Source organism: Elgaria multicarinata, chromosome 6 (assembly GCF_023053635.1).
Source record: "Elgaria multicarinata webbii isolate HBS135686 ecotype San Diego chromosome 6, rElgMul1.1.pri, whole genome shotgun sequence".
Classification (NCBI taxonomy): Eukaryota; Metazoa; Chordata; class Lepidosauria; order Squamata; family Anguidae; genus Elgaria; species Elgaria multicarinata.
Window position 1 is genome coordinate 59,204,220 of NC_086176.1, and position 19,555 is coordinate 59,223,774.

Consider the following 19,555-nt stretch of genomic DNA (forward strand, 5'->3'; position numbering starts at 1 on the left):
GCAGCCTCCTGGATTTCCTTGAGGCATCTCTTCTTCCCCTTTCCTTGGTCTCCTCTTCCCGTACACTCCCCCTGTCAAACTCCTGTTTGATTTTCCTGTTCGCTCGCTTTCTGGGAACTGGCTAACTTTTCTAGCTTCCTCCTTCACTTCCAAAAGCCCTCCCTTCACCTGGATCCTGAAAATCATGAGTAGAATGAAAGTCACACTTGGTGCCTTAAGACCCTAGAAAAGCCTCTGAAGCATTGGAGTCTCTTCTGAAAGGCATAAGATGTAGTGCCAAGGGGCTAATTCCCCATTCCCACTGTATACCCCCCATGTAGAGGTTTGAACTCTCCCCCAAAATGTCTTGATTAGGACTAACCAAATCTATAAGTACTTGATGCTGTTTTTTGGCTTGTCAACCACCAGGAAAATATGTAACATTTGACATATTGCATCTTTAGCTGAAATTTCAAAAGCTTTTTAACCAATAGATTTATCTGCTCATTTATTATACAATTCAATTCTCTTTCCCTCAGGAAATCTAAATCCTAAGTGCTCAAACTCATTGTCTTATTTTACTACTTCTTCATCTTGAATTAAACACACCATCAGGGCATCTGATAATCTAGAATGTCCTCTCATGTTGTTTCTAACTACATACCCAATTCATCCTGAATCCTCAGTTAAGCTCCTCGTGGATGAGGGAGAGAGAGCGAGAACACACGTTGTGGAAGATACAAAATTGTATATAAACTCAAAATCTCCTGTTCAAATAATCAGATACACAAAAAGGTAAAATACATTCCAACCTGTGTGTTTCAATAATTTAATCCTATAGAAATGCATACTGACAACCCACCTTTGCTCTTCTTTTTGTGGCTCTAGAACAAGGTAGAATGTCCCTTTGTTCAAGTCTTTCACAAATAGAATACAAGGAATTAGGTAATATATCCTATATAATCAATTTACATTATATTATGACATCCCACAACATTTTGTCATATCACATTTACTACATATGCTCATCAATTAGTATCTGCCCCTTTCGTGATGTATTGTAGTACTGAAGAGCCAAGAATCTAAAATGTAAGCAACTTTATTCAGCTCAAGCCATAATGCAGTTAACTCCTCAGCTCATTTATTCCATTTAACTTGATTTGTTCATCTTCCATATTACTTGAATTCATTTCCTATGACTCTTCTAGTTTATATTTCCCCTCCACCCCACACATCTTTCACCAATTAAATAATGAGCTTAAATCTGAATGTTGATTTTCAAATTCATGGTTCACACTTGCACTATGGAATTGCCATTTCCAAGTATTTTCTTGCATGCCCTTCTGCAAGAGCACTTACCAAAATCAGTTCCACAATGATCTTACCTGCACCAAGCATTTCTTCCTTGACTGTAAGTCAACCCATCTTCTAAATGAAAGGGGCTGCTGGCAGATGAACTGATTCATGATCCAAGAGAAACAAGCCTCTCTTACTGAGGCATGCTGTGAGAAAAGAACTGCTTCACTTTTAGAACTTCAGTAACCCCAATTCCAATATCCCGGTTTTCTCATTAGCCATTGAGAATTCCCAATTCAAATTTCAAAACTAAGAACTTGCAAACTAGACATTAGTATTTACTTAATGTCTTTCATTTGAACAACATTCTTATAAGCTTCCCTATTGATAATGTGAAAAGATCTCATAAGAACGAATGTCCTTCCATACAAAATTTTGCAAAGAAAAATGGTTAATATTGTTCGTAAGAAAATCACCCCTGTCCCATGAGACATTTCCATCTGTATTTCAAATAAGATCAATAGACCAGTTACCCCCATCCTCAGGTTGAATGAAACATTCTCAATTTATTTTGTTGATTGGCAGATGTGGGTGAGGTAGAGAGAAGTGTTAAGCAAGTACAGATGAGGTACCTGAAGGAAAGCAATCTAATTCCCCTTACTTCCCTCCTAAAGACATTACAGGGATGGTTCAAAGAGGTGGAGGGGAAGTGTTTGGGGGATGGTGTTTCATTTTAAAGACTCTCATAACGTTCATGCGCTTGTGTAACAATCAACTATTCTAAAAGTAAAGAAGCTATTAATCTAGCATATGTTTTCTTGTTGGATTCGAAATGAAGCTGTAATGAGCCAGGTTAGAACAAACTCAAATCTTATCAAGGAAGTGCTTTTTTTCAAATCTTCAATGAACATTCTGATAGCAAGACTCCCATCTTGTGGCAGAATGCATCACTGTAGTATGTGAATCACCAGAGAAAACTTTTGGCCTTTATAACTTGTGCTATTCTTTAAAAATTAGACTAGCTCTTAGCTAAGCTGGCTGATTTCTTCATATCTATTGTGGGACAGAAGGGGTGGTGGTGGTGAATGTAGAGCTGAAGATTTCTCTCCAAGATTGGAAGGCAAATGCAGCTTGATAAACATCTGTCAGCATTTCCCAGGCAGAATATTGAGAGGTTGCATTTACACACTACACAAGTTGATTTCAGCTTTCTTCATACACAAACTGTATTCAGGTAGATTCAGAGGCCCATTCTGTCTCCCAATTTTAGCCAAGCACCAAAGGATATGAAGGTCCCTCTCTATCCAAACCAGGGAGAAAAATCCAGAGATAAGAAGTTATAGTTGACTTCCACTCAAAGAAGGAAACTGCAATCATTCCATGAATATCAAGTAACCAGGTTTCTGATAATGAGGCCAATGAACACACAGGCAAAGCATCCAGATGAACAGATGCTTTGTCTGAGTTATAAATCTTGAGACACTGCTGCCCTAATTGTAAACATCTCCAGCTCCGACTCTGGCTGACACTTGGGCCTTGCAAACACGTCCTACATTGAGTGCCAAGTCTGATGATCCTTCCAGTCCCCCATCCCTGTTCATGCAAATGACACACAGGGGATCCCGGGAGCAGGCAGGGATGACCACAGGACGATCCCGGGATAAACCTTAGGTCTAGCTAAGTCCTTAGTGAGTTTTAGTCCTTTACCCAATCTTACTACAACTGCTCACCTATCTAACTCCCTCACCCATCTAAAGTTAATACTAGCCTTTTGTTAGAATGCAACAATAATTCCTTCTAACAGCAAACATGGATGCCCACATATTACTCAGTTTTGAGGGGAAAAACATGCCTATCAACAAACAGAAAGAGACGTTTGGACATACTTAAGAGAAACATCAAGATGTGCAGAATTATGTATCTAACAAACCTCTAAGAGAGAAAATTCTCCAAAACTCCAGAGAAAGAGGACTGTGTATGCATGCAGCTCTCCTGTTATGGAATCCGTTAGCATGAAGGCCTTGTGTGGGCACAATCCCTTGCTTTGCCTGGTGCCCATTAAACTCAACAGAAAACAGCAGAAATAGGAGAAGGAAATTAAAGTTCTCCTGTCTTGGAAGGAAGGCAGATAGGAGCAATGGATCTGTGAGACCTTATGTTAAACCATGGACAGGCCTGCAAAAGACAAGGGGGACAACTCCTATCTTGCAAACGCATCCTACATTGAGTGCGAAGTCTGATGATCCTTCCAGTCCCCATGCTCCTCCTCCCTTGGAGGAAACATGGGGAAAAGCCTCTTTATTGGCATCAAGTGTAAACGGTGTTTCCAAAGTAGTAAGACTATCCCCTGCTTTGCAAACCTTTCCTAGGGATGGATGCATGATTTCGTAACATAGTTCCCAAGTAACACCCCCTCCCCCCAAAAGACAACAACAACCCCAAGCAACGTTTTCTTGCAGGTCATCACTGAAAGATGAAGCGTAAAAGTGACAACACATTCCAAGATCAGAAATACAATTCAAGTATGTATCTAAAAAGAATCTGACAAAGCAAAAAAATAGATATCCAATTTGCAAACAGAGCCTTTCACCAAAAACTGATGATTCCATGCTTTTTCTTACTGAAAAGGGAATTCAAGATTTATATTATTATTATTATTATTATTATATATATATATATATATATCACCATCAATGTACATGGTGCTGTACAGAGTAAAGTACCAACATCCAAGCCTTCTTCTTACTATAGCGTTTATTTGTTAGTTTGACATGAAAAAGTATGCATTACACTAGAATTTAAAAACACACCTAATACATTAACATAAGTCTGTTTCCTGATTAAGTATCTCAAGTGAAGTAAAACTAGCAAAGGAATTTTGTTGAATCCTTCATCCTTCTATTTATGATTCAACTGATAGACAACACTTTTTACAAATGTTCAGAGTAAAATTTTTGTAACTTGGTTGCTAAAATACAAAAATTTTCAGTACAAAAAGTTTTGTTGAATGCATCTTTCCTTCCCCTTCCAAAAAGCACCTAAGAATGTAAAAGGACAAAAAGCAGATGTCTAGTCTAATAACCAAACCCCACACACAGTAGTTCATTATTTTTGAATGTGGATTATTAAAAAAAGGTTCAGCATAAAAATGAGGGCTGTTCTTGAAAAAACAGTACATTATTCAGTGTCAATATTTCACATTTCAAAAAGCTATATATATGGTTTCACTTACAAAAACCTCCATCTCTGTGACAAAGGAAATTAAGGCCAGACACAGCTTTGAAATTCACAAAAGGAAATACAAAAATATGTTGTGCTTCCAAGAAGGCTCTCCTCTGCAGGAAGGGATTAACATAACTGAGGAAAATAGGTGACTGGCGTTTACATGATTGCACAGCTTCTGTTGGCTGCTCGTGGGTCTCCCTGTTTCAAATAGAAAAAGACAGCTTTAATTAAGGCGATAGTTGACACAATTTAGGTATCTTTCATAGACGATAAAGTTTCATATACTGTTCCATACAAATGAATAGTTTGCTTTCCTTGCAGAGCTACACAAGGGGGGGAGATTATGATCAATTTCCCCATTAATAGTACTTTTTTGTGATGGGAATAGGACATAAACAAACTCAAGGGCACGTAGAAGGCTCCGGGCAGTTACCTGCTTACCAAGCAGTAAACATTCTAAGTTGCAGCTGTGTCTGAGGCTTGTTCAACTGCTATGATATATTGGGTTCATCTCCTCTCAATATCTATACAATATTGTTGTACTAGCTGAGTAAAATAGATTAATGTGCATCCTTCCTTATTGAGATCTTCATATGCAAAGGATGATAACTAGCAGTAAATTCTAAATTATTGGCCTGATGAGCAAGATGGTATTTTTAGACAAAACTAAAGCCACTCCTTTTCAATCAAGGTTCAAATTAATAGTTAGGTATAAATGTGTACTATCGTGCCCATGAGACAAGCAGAATACCGAGTGCTGAGTGCCACAGTTCTAGACGATGCTTTGGATCTAGTTGAATTCAAGCTATAAAAGTTTTAAAGTATTATGTACAAAGCTATCTACTCAAAAGCCAGAAAGGAATTCCAGTACCACACCTCTCTCTGTGTTTATTTATTTACTGCATTTTCTATGTGAAATACTGATGAACTTTGGAAATTTGTTCCATATCACCCAAGTCTCTGTGCAATGATACTGCATGGTATTTGCTTTTCTGAGTCTGAGATTCTCAAGTTACTAATGAGAACCTATGGGCCTTTGCTCAGGAACCTCACAATGCTTATCTCTATTGTAGACCAATTTTTGTCCGCTATTAAGACTGTATATTTTAAGACTTTTCGAAATCTAGTAGGGTATTTATGGACATCTTTACTTCACTGAGGTTATATGGAAACATTCTAGTTGAAATGGAGTTTAAAAAGCACGCCAGCTTAGGAGACAGAGCACCATTTCTTGATTGTAATGAAGCGTGCAAGATTAATGTTAGGAAGGCAGCTTGAACAGCTGATGGTTCTTTTGTCCAGGGAGAAATCCCACTGAATTCCTTTGAAACAGAATGAGGAAGTGTGTGCAACTGATACACATCTGTAATGCTATTTCCCTGGCTGCAAAGAGTAGCATGAGGCTTTGTGACCTGTCTCAAAAGCTTACTTCTCACAAAGAGCAATATGCTCTTCCATACTGGTGCCCCCCACCCACCCAACATCTAGTTTCTCATGTTTAGGTAGGTAAGCAGGTGTGGGTCTATGTACACACATGCATGAGGAGAGCATTCAGCCAACTAGGCCTCCTGCCACCATACAAGACACTTGCAGCGTGAAATGGTACCGTCTAGACAGCTTTATCGCCTCATCTGTTTGAGGGAACCAGACCAGAGTCTTGGTGGTTTAGAAGGCTGGAACAGCCTTTCCCAATTGCTGCCCATGCTGTGTATTCCCAATGAATCATTTCTACACCTTCATGGATGGTGCAGGGCTAAAAACGTATGTTGCTACTAGGACTGAAACATTCTTTCAGTAATCCCAGTTACTAAACTGGTACTTCCAAAACAGGCACCACAATTGTTTTCACTTTTGCAACTGATGCTACAAGAATATGTTTTTGCATAAATTTACTGAAGGAAGAATGCAAAGGAGAATTTACACTATAAGCTGAAATTTAAACTATTTTGCCAAAGCCGTTATAAAACTCTTCTCATGTTGATATGGTTTCAATCCCTGTAACAGTTGTGGAGGTCTACAAATTGTGGCTTGTGTCGGTGACTGAAGGTCTGAGGTTGCCAAGACCATACCGTTCCTGCAGGCATGGGGGTCTGCTCTCTGACCTCATGCTTTGCAACTGAAACACAGGTCAGGTCAGGGGCAAAACCCTGCCCTCTTCCCAAGCACAAAGCTAAGACCTGGAGAACCAGGCTTGCTTAATTCTTGCTTGCCAGGACTCTGAGCTGCTCACAAACACAGAATCAGAAAAGAACCCAGGCTACTTCAAGACTTTGGGCCTGGCAGCCTCAAATCCGAGGGTGTCTTGGTGCTTGCTATGGGGAGCAACGTTGCCGATCCCTGAACACTTATACAACGTTGATAGTTAGTTGCACATGAAATAAATTTAAAAGCAAACAATTATACTTGAAAAAAATCAGAGCGGTCATGATACCCATATTTATTTTTCTCTCATGACCTACATTTTGGTCTACTATTAATTACATAGTATGCTTTCCTGCATTTCAGTTTTAAGATACCTGCTGGTGGAATAGATCCTCCTCTTCTACAGCTTCAACTAGTTCTTCCTCTGGTTCTTCTCCCTCTTCAGCTTCAAGTAAAGTTGTTTTGAAGACTGTGCTTCTCTGAGCAACTTCCTGTAATGGACATGGCTGTTCTATTATCTAAAGCATTCAACTTTAAGGTAATTTTAAATGATCTAGAACATTTTAGTGCTCATTTGCTGGAAACTTGTACTATTGCTGTCAGTTTACAATCTGCCTACCCTGTGTAAGTACCATAGGCTAGTGCACTGTATTCTGGTGAAAATTACAGCTTTGTTCCATTTTTGAGTTAAGACTATTAAGTGTAGTTGAGCTAGGTTTTTCTACATTACCTCTCCCTGAGAATTTTTCAGGACAACTTTCACATCTTTGCCAGTACCCCAAGAGTTCTGGTTCTTCCAGATGAGGTCAGAAGGTGGACTGGCCGTTACTCCAGCATTAGCAGCCCATATCTGGGGAAGGAAAAAGATACACCACACAGGATTAAAATACATATTCCACAGAATAGAAGAGGTCTATGCAAACTCCATTTATACCAATAATTGGATATAAAAGGGCAAAACTAGAGTACAAATATATGTTTTTGGAAGCAAATAATATTGCTGGCGATGCAGAAAAAATATTCCATGCTGGGTTTCTACATTACAAGTGGAGCTTTCATGGGATGGGGGGGTTGGCAGGAGAGGTTACCCACCCACCCACTATTTCTCCCATGTAGATGCTGCCCTGCCACACCATATTCCTATTTCAGCCAACCGTTTCCAGGAGTGTTTACCAAGGTCACTGCAAGTGAAAGTAGATGTTTACAACCTTCCAGCAAACCACTGAATAACTTTAGCAGAAAATGAAACACCAGACTAGGCAGGAACTAATGGCAGCCACTAGTGAACAACCCACTGTGGAGCCCAAGCATTTGTTCAACACAGTAGTCTGAGTTGCATTTGTATCTTCTACAAAGCAGGTTTTACTTACTGTAACAGTCTGGCCAGCCTTCAGCACATATCTTGAGGTATATTTATAATTGACAGAAGTGTCTCCTATTTTTCTGATCATTTCCCAACCTCCCATTGGTTGATCCTAAACAGAAGCAGAAAAGTTTTCATGTTTAGCCATATGCATGTCTGAACATTAAGCTATTCAGTACTCAGGGCATACATACCCTTTCAATCAACATATCAATATGTAGCCATTATAGTCTCAGCTATGGCACATCGTGTTGCAAAATTAAGAGATTTATAATTTTGTATTACCTTAAACGACCTCCAACAACAGAGTTAAATATCACTGCTTCATTTTAAGAGAAAGTGCATGACAATTATTCACATACCTGATCGGAAGTGTTCTTCAAGCGGATAAACTTCCCATCTACATCAATCTCTTCAATGCAGATGTTTCCAGTAGCAGAAGCTGAATGAGAGATGCTAACACTACTACTAGCCTCTGATTCCTCAACATCAACCCTCTTCCTCTTGCCCCTGGTTGTACGCACACTGCGGCTTGATGATGCCCGAGAGACTGTCACACGAGAAGATGGGCTGGGTGTAAGTTTCAATCTGAATAAAAAGAAGAAATCCATGAACACATAGTACTTTTTCAAGTGTGCTTCCATTTCTGCTCCCATCTCTCTTAGGCAGTATGACTCAGGGCCTTACTAGACGAGGCCTTAGTGCGCCTTCTGACCCGGTTTCCCTGCTGTGAGTCCAGATGACGCACAGGGGAATCCGGAGGCAGGCCGCGCTGAGGCCTCCTTCAACGCGCCATAAGCGAATGCGCTTATGGTGCGCTTTTTCCCCAGCTCCAGCCTCAGGCCGGAGCTGGGGAACGTCTAGCGACTTCCGCGGCTTTTCGCGGCTCCTCGCTTACTCGCGAGGAGCCGCGAAAAGCCGTGGACCTGCCTGGCACAGCACTCATAGGAGCGCTGTGCCCATCGGCGGGGGGGGGGGGGGAAGAGAGGGGAGGGCGAAGGATGGCAGGGTGGGTGGCACGGAGGAGGGCGGGTGAGATCGCGCCGCGCGCCGCCTGAGCAACCCTGCCATCCTTCGCCCCCCCCCCCCCCCCGTTTTTTTAAAAAAAGTAAAAAAAAAAACTTACCTTGTCCGCCGTCTTCAGGCCACACGCGGCCCCTTTAAACAAAAACAAAAAATGGCGGACGACGCAGGGCTTGCGTCCTCCCTGCGTCTCCGCCGTCTGGAAGCCCAGGGGAGGCGCGCTAACGTTAACGCGCCTCGGCCCCGCCTCCCTGCCGGCATAAGCCGGCAGGTCTAGTAAGGCCCTCAGTGACTGGGTTCAGACAACACAATAACTAATGGTGGTTGAAACAGTTGACAGTTGATTATTTAACCCACCATGCGTTACTGTGTTATGTGGAGGGAGTATTTTAACCAACAGTTGGTTATTTGGCTGAAATAACCAATGCAAATAACCAACGCTCTGCAGAGTTGGCTATTTGAACCACCACTGGTTATCGCAGTGTTTGGAGGGCACCATTGTTCATTTCCTCGGCCACTGTTGGTTATTTTGTCAGCCACAAAGAGTCGCAAGGCAAGAGTGGTCAAAGTCAAAACGGTGGTTGCTGCTCTAGTTCAGCTGGCAGGATAGGTTTTTTTTTACCAGCAATGGCTGATGGGATACTAGTGGGAGAACTGAGGGGGGAGAGAGGGCGGGGGATGAGCGAATCAACTCAGCATGGACTAAAAGTCAACTCAACGCTGACTCTAATCCACACCATGGTTGATTATTATCATGTTGCGTAGGGTGTACTCCCTAGATAAACTATTGGCGAGTTATTACCCCATCGTTGATTGTTGTGCTGTCTGAACACAGCCAGTATCTGTCTCAGTATGAACCAGTATCAGCTTTTGTGAACACAGCTAATGACTTAAAATGGTATATTATTATCTGTGCATATTAATTATCTGCAAGGCAAGATTTCAAACAAGTACCTGGATTTTTAGATACTTTCCTCACCACTGAGACTAATGGCTGGGACTATGATCTTTTAAGAGCCAGGGTTGGCCCTAGAATTAGGGATAAGGTTGTCACTTTATTTATTTGTATTTTATTTTACCTGGGGGGAAGAGAAAGAAGGGAGAGAAGGGCATAGATTTTCTGCCCAAGATGCAAAATATGGCTGAAACAATCCTAAGTAGGGCTGGAGAAAAGCAGAGTAGTGGATCTCCCTCCGCATCTGAAGCCTTGCTAGCTTGTGCTGACCTTGGTGGAAAGGGGGAAGATAGTCACTGTATTTTTTTGTCTTCCCCATTGACAGCAATGAGTGGGGATTAGCTTTGCCAGCTCCAAGCTGGTTTAGCTGATGGGCTCAGATCTGAGGAAGAGAGCAGCTTTGGATCCAGTAGATGCAAACTTGGCTCATCCCCATACCTGAAACACCCTGTTTTAGAGCCTTATGCCTGCTATAGCAGCAGCAATAGCTTCCCGCCTGGGTGAACAGAATAGAGGACTTTGCAGCAGTAAAGTCCCCACACAGGGGGTCACCTCAACCATATGCTAAGCCCCTCCATGAGGCAACGTCAGCAGTTTAGGATTTAACTTCCAATCAGACATTTACCTCAAAGATCAGGACCAACATCCAGGCATCAGAGAAGTGTTCTAGCTAGATTTAGATTTAGCTTAACCTGAACTGCCTTGAAAGTCATATAGTAAGATGTGAGAGAACACCAATGTTCCACAGAAAGCTTGAGACAAAACGTTTAGACCTGGCAGGGGGGCTATTTCCATCTATGACCTCCAGTTGTAAAAACACTTTGCTCTTCACATGCAACCAAGACCCCTCCCCCTCTTCCCTTGAATGTGGACTGTGTCAGCCTGCAGTTGGGTTAGGCAGCTGGTTGGACGATATGATTCTTAGTTTAATGTACAGCCACCCTCAAACAGCAACTTGTTCTTACCTTTCTTCTTCACCTTCCAAGAGCTTCCTGTATGCATTGATTTCCATATCCAGAGCCAATTTTACATCTAGCAGTTGTTCATAATCATTAAACTGCTGTTGCATCTGATCTCTGATCTCTGCCATCTCTCTCTCTTTCTCAGACAGTGTTCTGCGGAAGTTATCCCTTTCTTTAGCCAAGATATCCTCCAGTTCTTGCATTCTCTCTAGCCATCCCCTAGACTAAAATTTAAAACAAAACAAAGCTTCAGCAATTTTGACTTCTAAACACCACTATTATTATAAACACAGAGTGCCAAGCAAGAGATAAACTTCATTCCTGTTTTAAATACGAACTACCTATTGTGCAAGAGTTATTATTGTGTGTTTCTTCATATTTAAAGTTGCAAACATGCTGCCTATTGTTGTGAAGCAGACACAGACAAGGAAAATACACATCCTATCTTGTGCAAAAACAAATCAAGCAAGTCACTGAAGAATTGCAAAATGGGCCATTCCCAGAATGAGATGTTTTCTCATTTACCAACACAGCGAACAGATGCTAGGACAGGCTTAAACATACCAGAGGATTACTTAAGCAGTGCTGTTGAGCAAAAAGTGGAAATTTTGAGTGAAGGTAATGCAGATTCTGCTACCTGTATAATTAATCACAGGGAGGGGGGGAATCTTTAATTCATAGAATTTATGATTTTGCTAATTATGGGGAAGGGCTATGAAGAGCTCTGATCCTGACCACTGGAGATCATGTTCAGCCATCCCTCTGGCTTCTGCGATACCAGTAGGTATTGCTCACATACTTTCAAACATGCCTTTGCAAACACAAAGTGATTAAAATATAGAAATAAAAAAGATAGAAATAAGCACTGAGAATCTCAGGAAGCTGAATTCTGTGCTTTAACACTGGGTTCCTACTGAATCTCACACACACACACACACACACACACACACACACACCTTATGATTATGATATAACTGAAATCCCCTTGACTATAAGAGACAGCTCTCAATAACCAACATCATATAGACAAAACTAACATTGCTAATGCTATTTTACAACCAGAGAAGAGAACAGCAGTTGGAATCGATTCATGGAGGATATATGGAAAAAATTGCCTGGCCTACACTGAACACAGCAATAAAAAAGCAACAATTAAGATTACAACTGTAGTTTGCGTAACCATGTTCATGCATGCAAAAATATTCTAATTCCAATTCAATTCTCCATATACACATAATTATGTAGCAAAAAAAAAAAAGTAGAGGGAGGTGTCTGCATGAAGAGAAGACCCCAAAATAAACTCCAAAGCAAGTAGGAACAGACTGCACATACCTGCGACACTCTGTTCTGAAACTTGTTCCGGGCTCACACTGGGGGTGGATGGGGGGTGGGGGAGAAATGCCTTCCATTTCCTTTAAGTGTCAGGCATCAGGTTGCCCATGGAAACAGAACCCTGCTGCCTATTTCCCCAAAGGGAAGAGCTTTCCCCGCTATTTTAGGACTCAGGAAAGGAGTTTAGCTGCATCTAATATCACCTTTCCTAATTTCTTCGCCAAACATGGATAGTTGCCCAGCAGGTGCTTTTCTCCTCACCCTGTCTGCTTTCACTCAAAAGAGAGGTAAAGAGATAATGCACAGCTAGAAGAGGAAAAGCCCGCTGCAAGGCAGGCAGAACTATCCACTGTCCTGCAAAGCAGTGGAAGCCTGGTCTACTGGTCTGACAACCAGCTGGTGCCCACCACCCAGACATACAGGGCATTTTGTTGGGGGGGAGGTGGTGTCACTTTTATACCATACAAACTACTTAAGAAGTACTTATCTGCTAGTGAAGGGACAAAATCAGGATCCCGAATTCCTTACCTCTTTCTGTAAAGTACTCAGTTGGGATGAGAGGCTATCAATGCGCATGCGGCTTTCCATGAGTTCCTCTCTCACTGTGTTGGCTGCAGAACTACACATTTCAGAGGAGAGTCTTGCATTCTCAAGCTGAAGAAAAGAAAGAACACATTCCAGATTTGGTCTGCCAAAAATACAGAACCAAGCCCTTGTACTCTGAAGGCCTGCAATAATATTAAGAAAGGCATGAAGTTTATGTAATACAGGAAACCTGTCATGCAAGCTTTTTTGACAAACTGACAGCTGCACTCCTAGTTCTAGCCACAGAAAATATGCAGATTCTTTCGTTTCCAGCCATCCCCTTAAGGCAGGCTAACTTGAAAATTTCCTTACCAGTCTTATTAACTCAATATGGGAACATTCAATGAGCAATAGAACTAAGATAGGCAAGAATATTCAAAGGAATGCAAAGCTCACTAGAAATGTCAACAAACAACACTGAACTTTCAGTGATTCAAGACTGATCAAACCTGGTTTGCAATTAACTCAATTCAGTTGAAAATATTGACAGTGATGCTTAACATTTTTAAAACTTTTGTAAACCGCCCAGAGAGCTTCAGCTATGAGGCGGTATATAAATGTAATAAATAAATTTTAAAAATTGTTTTCAGTTATTCCTCTACTACACAACAATTTCAGCTAGGCTCTTTTAAGGCTTTCCAGGGTAGTCAGGTGCAGATTCACAAGAAAGCACAAATTAAACATATTCTGCTCTAAGAGTCCTTCTAGAGATAGCAAGATTTTAAGGCTAGATGTACAGGCAAAGAAATGCAGCAAGCAGGAAATTCCTTTGAATTTGGGAAACTTTGTGAAGGCAACTATTCAACATGTTAAGACTTCAAAGTTCTCCGAAACAACATTATACATTCCAATGAATGGCACCATCAAAGGGCCATTTTAGCTCAACCCCCTCGCCCCACAAACACTGCAAAACAGGACCCAGAAGACAAGGCAATGAGGATGACCTGAACTCTGGGTTAGATCTGGAGCAGCAGTAACAACTACTTTGGCTGCAATAATTACATATCATTTAAATGTCTGCCTGCAAATACAGCTTGCCTAACAAAAACAAGTGAACAGCTGATTCTGTTCATGGTCAGAATGATACAAAGAAGCTAGAGCTACAAGTTGACTATCAGAAAAAACCACTGCTCTTCAAACCTTCCACTTGCCTACAGAAACTCACTTAACGCTAACCAAAGTTCCCTGAAATATAAACTGCATTATTAACTTCACTAGAATTTGTTACTTTACCCAAATAAAAGACTGTGTTGTTGTTTTTTATTATTTATTTTATTTTTATTAAACTAGTCTGAAATAGAGTTTATTATTTTAAAGTGTTCATATTTTGAATGTTGATTTTTAACTGATGACTACACCTAGATCAGAACTTAAATCTCTAAGTGGCCAAAATTCACATCCAGACACATCATATATTTCAACTGCACTGCTAGGTTTTTTCAACAGTTATTAGAGTTTAAAGATATTCATGAGCAAATATCAATACTTTGGCATGGTACGTCTCCTCAAGCTCCTCCTTATACATTTTCACTTGTACATCATGCTGCTCTCTCATTTCCTGAAGTGCTTGGGCCAGTTTGTGTTCATACTCTATTTGACGTCCAGAATCCACCTCAACGAGACGGGTCTCATGCTTTCTTCGTGTCTCATTGATTTCCTAAAAACGAATGAATAAAGTTACATTTTGGTATTTAAAAAAAATCACTAAGCAAAGTATTTTTAGTAAGACAACTTTGACATACTAGGCAAAGCATGGCCCTACTGACTCTCCAAGCTTCACCCCCACCCCCACCCCCAGATTGGTTTGTGTGCTGCTGAGCAAATAAGCCTCACTTTACTGGTGCTCAGCTCTTCTAAAGAACCTTGATAAACATAAAAGTCCAGGAGACAACCTTTTTTTAAAGTGAAAAAAGAAATTAACACTGAACATGTATTTGGGATATGCCACTTCAGAGGATACCATAAAAAATCCTACTAGATTACTATAAAACATACTCCAAGGTATTACTTGCGATAATTTCATGCAGCCCTTAGATTAATTTCAAGAGCTTTCTTCATGCAATCAGTTCAGGCCTCTGCCAAGAGCCACCTGTCCCTTCCCTAGCAGCCCAGTTAGCAGGAAAAAAGAGCGAGCAAGAAGGCAAGTGGCCTGAGAGAGAGAAAGGGTGGCTTGCCCACTTTGGGCTCAGGCCCCTCCCTCCATGAGGCCACTGAGACTACCAACAAAGGAATGCAACCCTCAAAAGAAAAAAGTTGCGTACCCATGATTTAGAATCTTAATTGCATTACCTCTTCGTACATATTTTTTCGGAACTCCAAGTCTTCAATCAAACTTTGACAACGATTTTCAAGATCCACCTTCAGCAATGTTTCATCTACCAGTTGCTTCTTAGCAGCTGCTAAAGCAGCTTCAAGCTTAAAAGAATAGTAATGGCAAATTAGTATATCACTCACAAATTAAATTAATCTCAATAAGATGTAAGTGCCATCTGACAAAGTCCTCATACAACTGACCAATTATAGAACATACTAGCACATTTAATGTTCTAAAGTAGAAACCTTAGCTAGACCTAAGGTTTATCCCGGGATTGTCCCGGGGTCATCCCTGTTCATGTAAATGACACACAGGATATCCTAGGAGTAGGCAGGGATGACCCTGGGATAAACCTTAGGTCTAGCTAAGGCCTAAGTCTTCCTTAATTAGTGCTGATTTACTGATCCATATTGTCCTTATGCAGACACAATGATAGATAAATAAATAAATAAATAAATTTAAAATACTTCTACGTTGCCTTTCAGGGCAAAGCTATTTCAAGGTGACTTACAAAAGTGAATTTCATATACATAGAAAGGACAGTTAGCTTCATATACCTAGCAGAGATATTATGCTTCTAAACGATAGAGGGAGCAATCCTATGGCACTTAGATACTGTCCAAGGAGTTCCACCCCCCTTCTCCAGACCTCTCGGAGCTGGCATGGAAATTCAGCTCGCCTCCGAAGTTAGAAAAGCAATGTTGGAGAGGAGGAAAGGGGCGTTCCAGTAGGCAGGAAGGGGAGGAGACTGGAGAAACCAGTATTTGAGCTATCCTGAGCGTCCTCCAACCTACCTACCTACCTCTCTGAAGAGCCATTGCTAGATGGGAAAAAAGGCCCATCTGGGGGAAAACGCAACTATCAGAGGTCAGGGAGGAGAAGATCATCTCTGCCGCTCCTTCCGTCCTCAGCCTGGCAAGGCACTGGATACATATAAGCCTCCAAGTTCAGAGGTTTCCATCTTGCGAGGGCACAACTCATAGGACTGCTACTTTATAGTACAATCCACTTACACTGCATCCAGTTCAGACTCCCAATAATCTTACATTTATTCATCTATCTCTGACCCAGTTTGTCATATTTATCCAAAGCTGTTCCCAACCTTTATGCCTTCCTCCATACTGGGTCCTTGGATTATCTAATGCCTCAGTCTGTAAAACTTTGTTGCAATGGTGGAAACTTTTTGGTATTTGAACAGCTCTTCCTTTGAACTATGGTTTAATTTCCTTTGACTTTTTTATTCATCAAAGACTTTTACAATAATTCAATTGGTCACGGAGCTGGATCTAACCACAATGGAGAGACTGCTGGTTTTCTCTCTGGTGGTCTCAGCAATAGCAGGTGCTAGCTGGTGGGGTGGGGTGGGAGGGCTCTCATGATTTATCATTACAGGAATCAGCCACAACTAGACTTGGACTTGAGTGCTCCCCCTCCCCTGTTGTGACTGAGAAGGAGTTCAGAAGTTTTCACTTTGTTTCTAACTCATCACCGTTAACCATTATTGTCTGAAACCTGAAGAAACTAGTTAGTCTTTCTTAATTATGTCAATTGGGACAAGCCAGCTTCATCCTAAACTCAAATTTATGATTCAGATGCAAAGGTAAATTGTGGTTAACTGCAAAAAGCTTCCGATCACTTTTAGTGATAAAATTCGTTTGTTGTTGTTTTTTCAGCTTGTGTACACAAGAGGCAAGTAGTGCACTGTTCGGTCCCTAAAGTGTAATCAGTCTTCCGAAAACAAGATATCCCAGTTTATCTCCTACAATATAAAGACCAAAGAGGATTGTGTGTCAATAAAAACTGCTTATGTCTTACCTGGGCAATCTGATCTTTCAAATCCTCAAGCTCCCCCTCCAGACTTTTCTTATCACCAAGTGCTGTGGCAAGTGCTGCTTCTTTAGCATTTAGAGCAGATTCAAACTCACGAAGCTTAGCCACGGCTCCATTCAGATCAGATTCTTTTTTTGCATAGCTAAAACAAACCAGAGAAGGTCACTTTATGATAAAATCCTACAATAGCTTTATGTACGTACATATGCATGTAGATTACACCAGTTTGGGGAACTTGGATATCTGCCAAAAGATGCAACTCAAATGTTTTGATTTACTTCATGCTTACTGCTCTTGATACTTCAGCCAGGCAAAGGAGGGAAAACTCTTATTTCTATATTACCATTTCTATACTAATTTGCAAATGAAATCATGGCACTAAACACTCTTACTTTACAACAAACACAGCTAATCTGTGTAAGTGATAAAATTAGGTTGCTTGATATCATCAGCATATAAACTTATCAATACCTTCTTAACTAATTTTGCAACACAGAACTTTCTACTCAGAAAAAACAGCAGTTATAATTACCTTTTCTTTTACTACAGAACGTGTGGCTACTGTTTTCAACTTTTTTTCTCTACTTCTCAAACAGCAAAAATTAAGAAACTGTGTACCATAAGGTACAGCAGTTTGCAACTCTCTTCTCTCCCTAGTATTTAAGATATATTTGCTATTTTCTTGTAAAAAACAACAACCCCAAACCTAAGGCATATATACTTTTGAGGCTGCAATAATCTGCTTGCTTAATGGGAATAAGCTCCACTAAACAGAGTTGTGAGTACATATAATGCTCAGCATATTTCATAAATACGCTAAATAGTACAATTTTTAACATAAAACATGGATTTTATCTTGTTAAAACAGTCAAATAAGTATAGGTTTAATAAGAAAGTGAGTATCGCATATATTTAAAGTCCTCCCAAAATTTATGAGGGCTTTTGGGGAGGGGGCAGAAATGAAAACATTTTTCCCATAGGTTCTATCAACTTTACATCTGTAGTTGGGATAACAGAATTCTAAACAGTAAAGTACAAAGTATACAACATAAGTGAAGTGTGAGAAATTCATCCAGTTTCAGTAGAACATCTTAGCAAAAAGGAGTAGACTGTTTGATTTTGAGGAGAGAGTATGATGAAAAGTTGTGAGCAGTGAAAAGTCCCATAGAATTCTGAATTCAAACAATCCAAGTTCTGTATGAAGAATTGAGTTCCATGACTTCTGTAAGTTATGCAAACTGAACAAATCTATATGATCTATTCTGTTTTTCCTAGTTATTGGTAAAAGGCAAGGACCTATGCAAGTCAATGAAGCCCACAATCACTGGGTATTTTACATTATCACCTCTCCAGCATTTCCCATGCACTTTCAAGCATACCTTGCAACTGCCAACCCTAATTTACTTTCTACTTCTACTGACCTCCCTTTAGTGTTATTTTAAACTGTTTTTATGTTTTTTAAATTTTTGTATACTTTTAATGTTTACTATTTTTAATTGTTGTAAACCGCCCAGAGAGCTTCGGCTGTGGGGCGGTATATAAATGTAATAAAATAAATAAATAAATAAATAAATAATGAAAGTTTATTTCTGCATCCAATACCATACTCTGTAGTATTGTGCTATTACAGCATACACAGGGCTCTTATGAATAATTAAATCCATGTATTCACAAAGGCAATGCAGTCAGAAAAGCTAAAATAGGACCAGGCCCTGATCTTTACCTCATACATGGCTGGGCAATTCCAGGGGCCATTACCCCACCCCTGAAGGGTGCTGGGATTTTTTTTTTTAAAATGGTGTCCATAGTGGCTATGGAGTGCCAAAAGGATCAAAATAAGAGAATTACACTCCTGTTCCTTCAGGAGGAGCATAACCCCATCCACAATAAGCAATTGATCTATTTCCTGGACTAGTGACCAACCCACCCACAGTGCTTCCATCTTTTCAGGATTCAAACTCAGCTTATTGGTTCTCATTCAGCCCAGTATTGCATCGAAGCACCAGTCCAGAGCCTGTATTCCCACACCTGAATCAGTTATTATAGAAAAACAGTTGGGTACCATCTGCATACTGATGAACCCTCACTCCGAATCCCCAATGACTGCTCCCAGTGAATTCATATAGATGTTGAATAGCTCTGGAGATAAAATAGTGTCCTATAGCACCCCCCAGCACAAGTACCAGGGGGTCAAAGGTACTCTCCCAAGAAATCATTCTAAGATTGACCCTGTAAGTAGGAATGGAACAACTGAATTACACTGTCACCAATACCCTTCTAAGAGGATACCTCAGTTGATAGTATTAAAAGCAGCAGTGTGTTTGAGTAAGAAGAGCAATGTTTCACTCCCTCTATCCCTCTCTCAATAAAGGTCATCCCAATATGACATCCAAAAACAGGCCTGAACCCAGACTGAAAAGTGTCTAGATTATAGGTTTCATCCAAGAATGCCTTCCATTGCTCCACCACAACCCTCTCAATCACCTCAGCTAAAAATGGTGTGTTGGTAACTGGCCTATAGTTGTCACAAAGCCTTGGATCCAGGTTGG

The 19,555-nt window shown here is 40.5% G+C and overlaps 1 protein-coding gene across 1 annotated transcript in view; it reads right to left on the bottom strand.

Moving 5' to 3' along the window:
• Positions 1–4,011: 4,011 nt before the first annotated feature.
• Positions 4,012–19,555, bottom strand: part of LMNB1 (lamin B1) — a 29,087-nt gene continuing 13,543 nt past the window's right edge. The window contains exons 2-11 of the mRNA XM_063129470.1: positions 16,992–17,148; positions 15,152–15,277; positions 14,349–14,519; positions 12,806–12,931; positions 10,949–11,169; positions 8,368–8,593; positions 8,013–8,117; positions 7,373–7,492; positions 7,017–7,133; positions 4,012–4,698 (exon numbers count right to left, since the gene is read on the bottom strand). Of these exons, the coding sequence (XP_062985540.1) occupies positions 4,657–4,698; positions 7,017–7,133; positions 7,373–7,492; positions 8,013–8,117; positions 8,368–8,593; positions 10,949–11,169; positions 12,806–12,931; positions 14,349–14,519; positions 15,152–15,277; positions 16,992–17,148 (1,411 nt within the window). The 3' untranslated portion in view covers positions 4,012–4,656. The remainder of the gene's footprint in view (positions 4,699–7,016; positions 7,134–7,372; positions 7,493–8,012; positions 8,118–8,367; positions 8,594–10,948; positions 11,170–12,805; positions 12,932–14,348; positions 14,520–15,151; positions 15,278–16,991; positions 17,149–19,555) is intronic.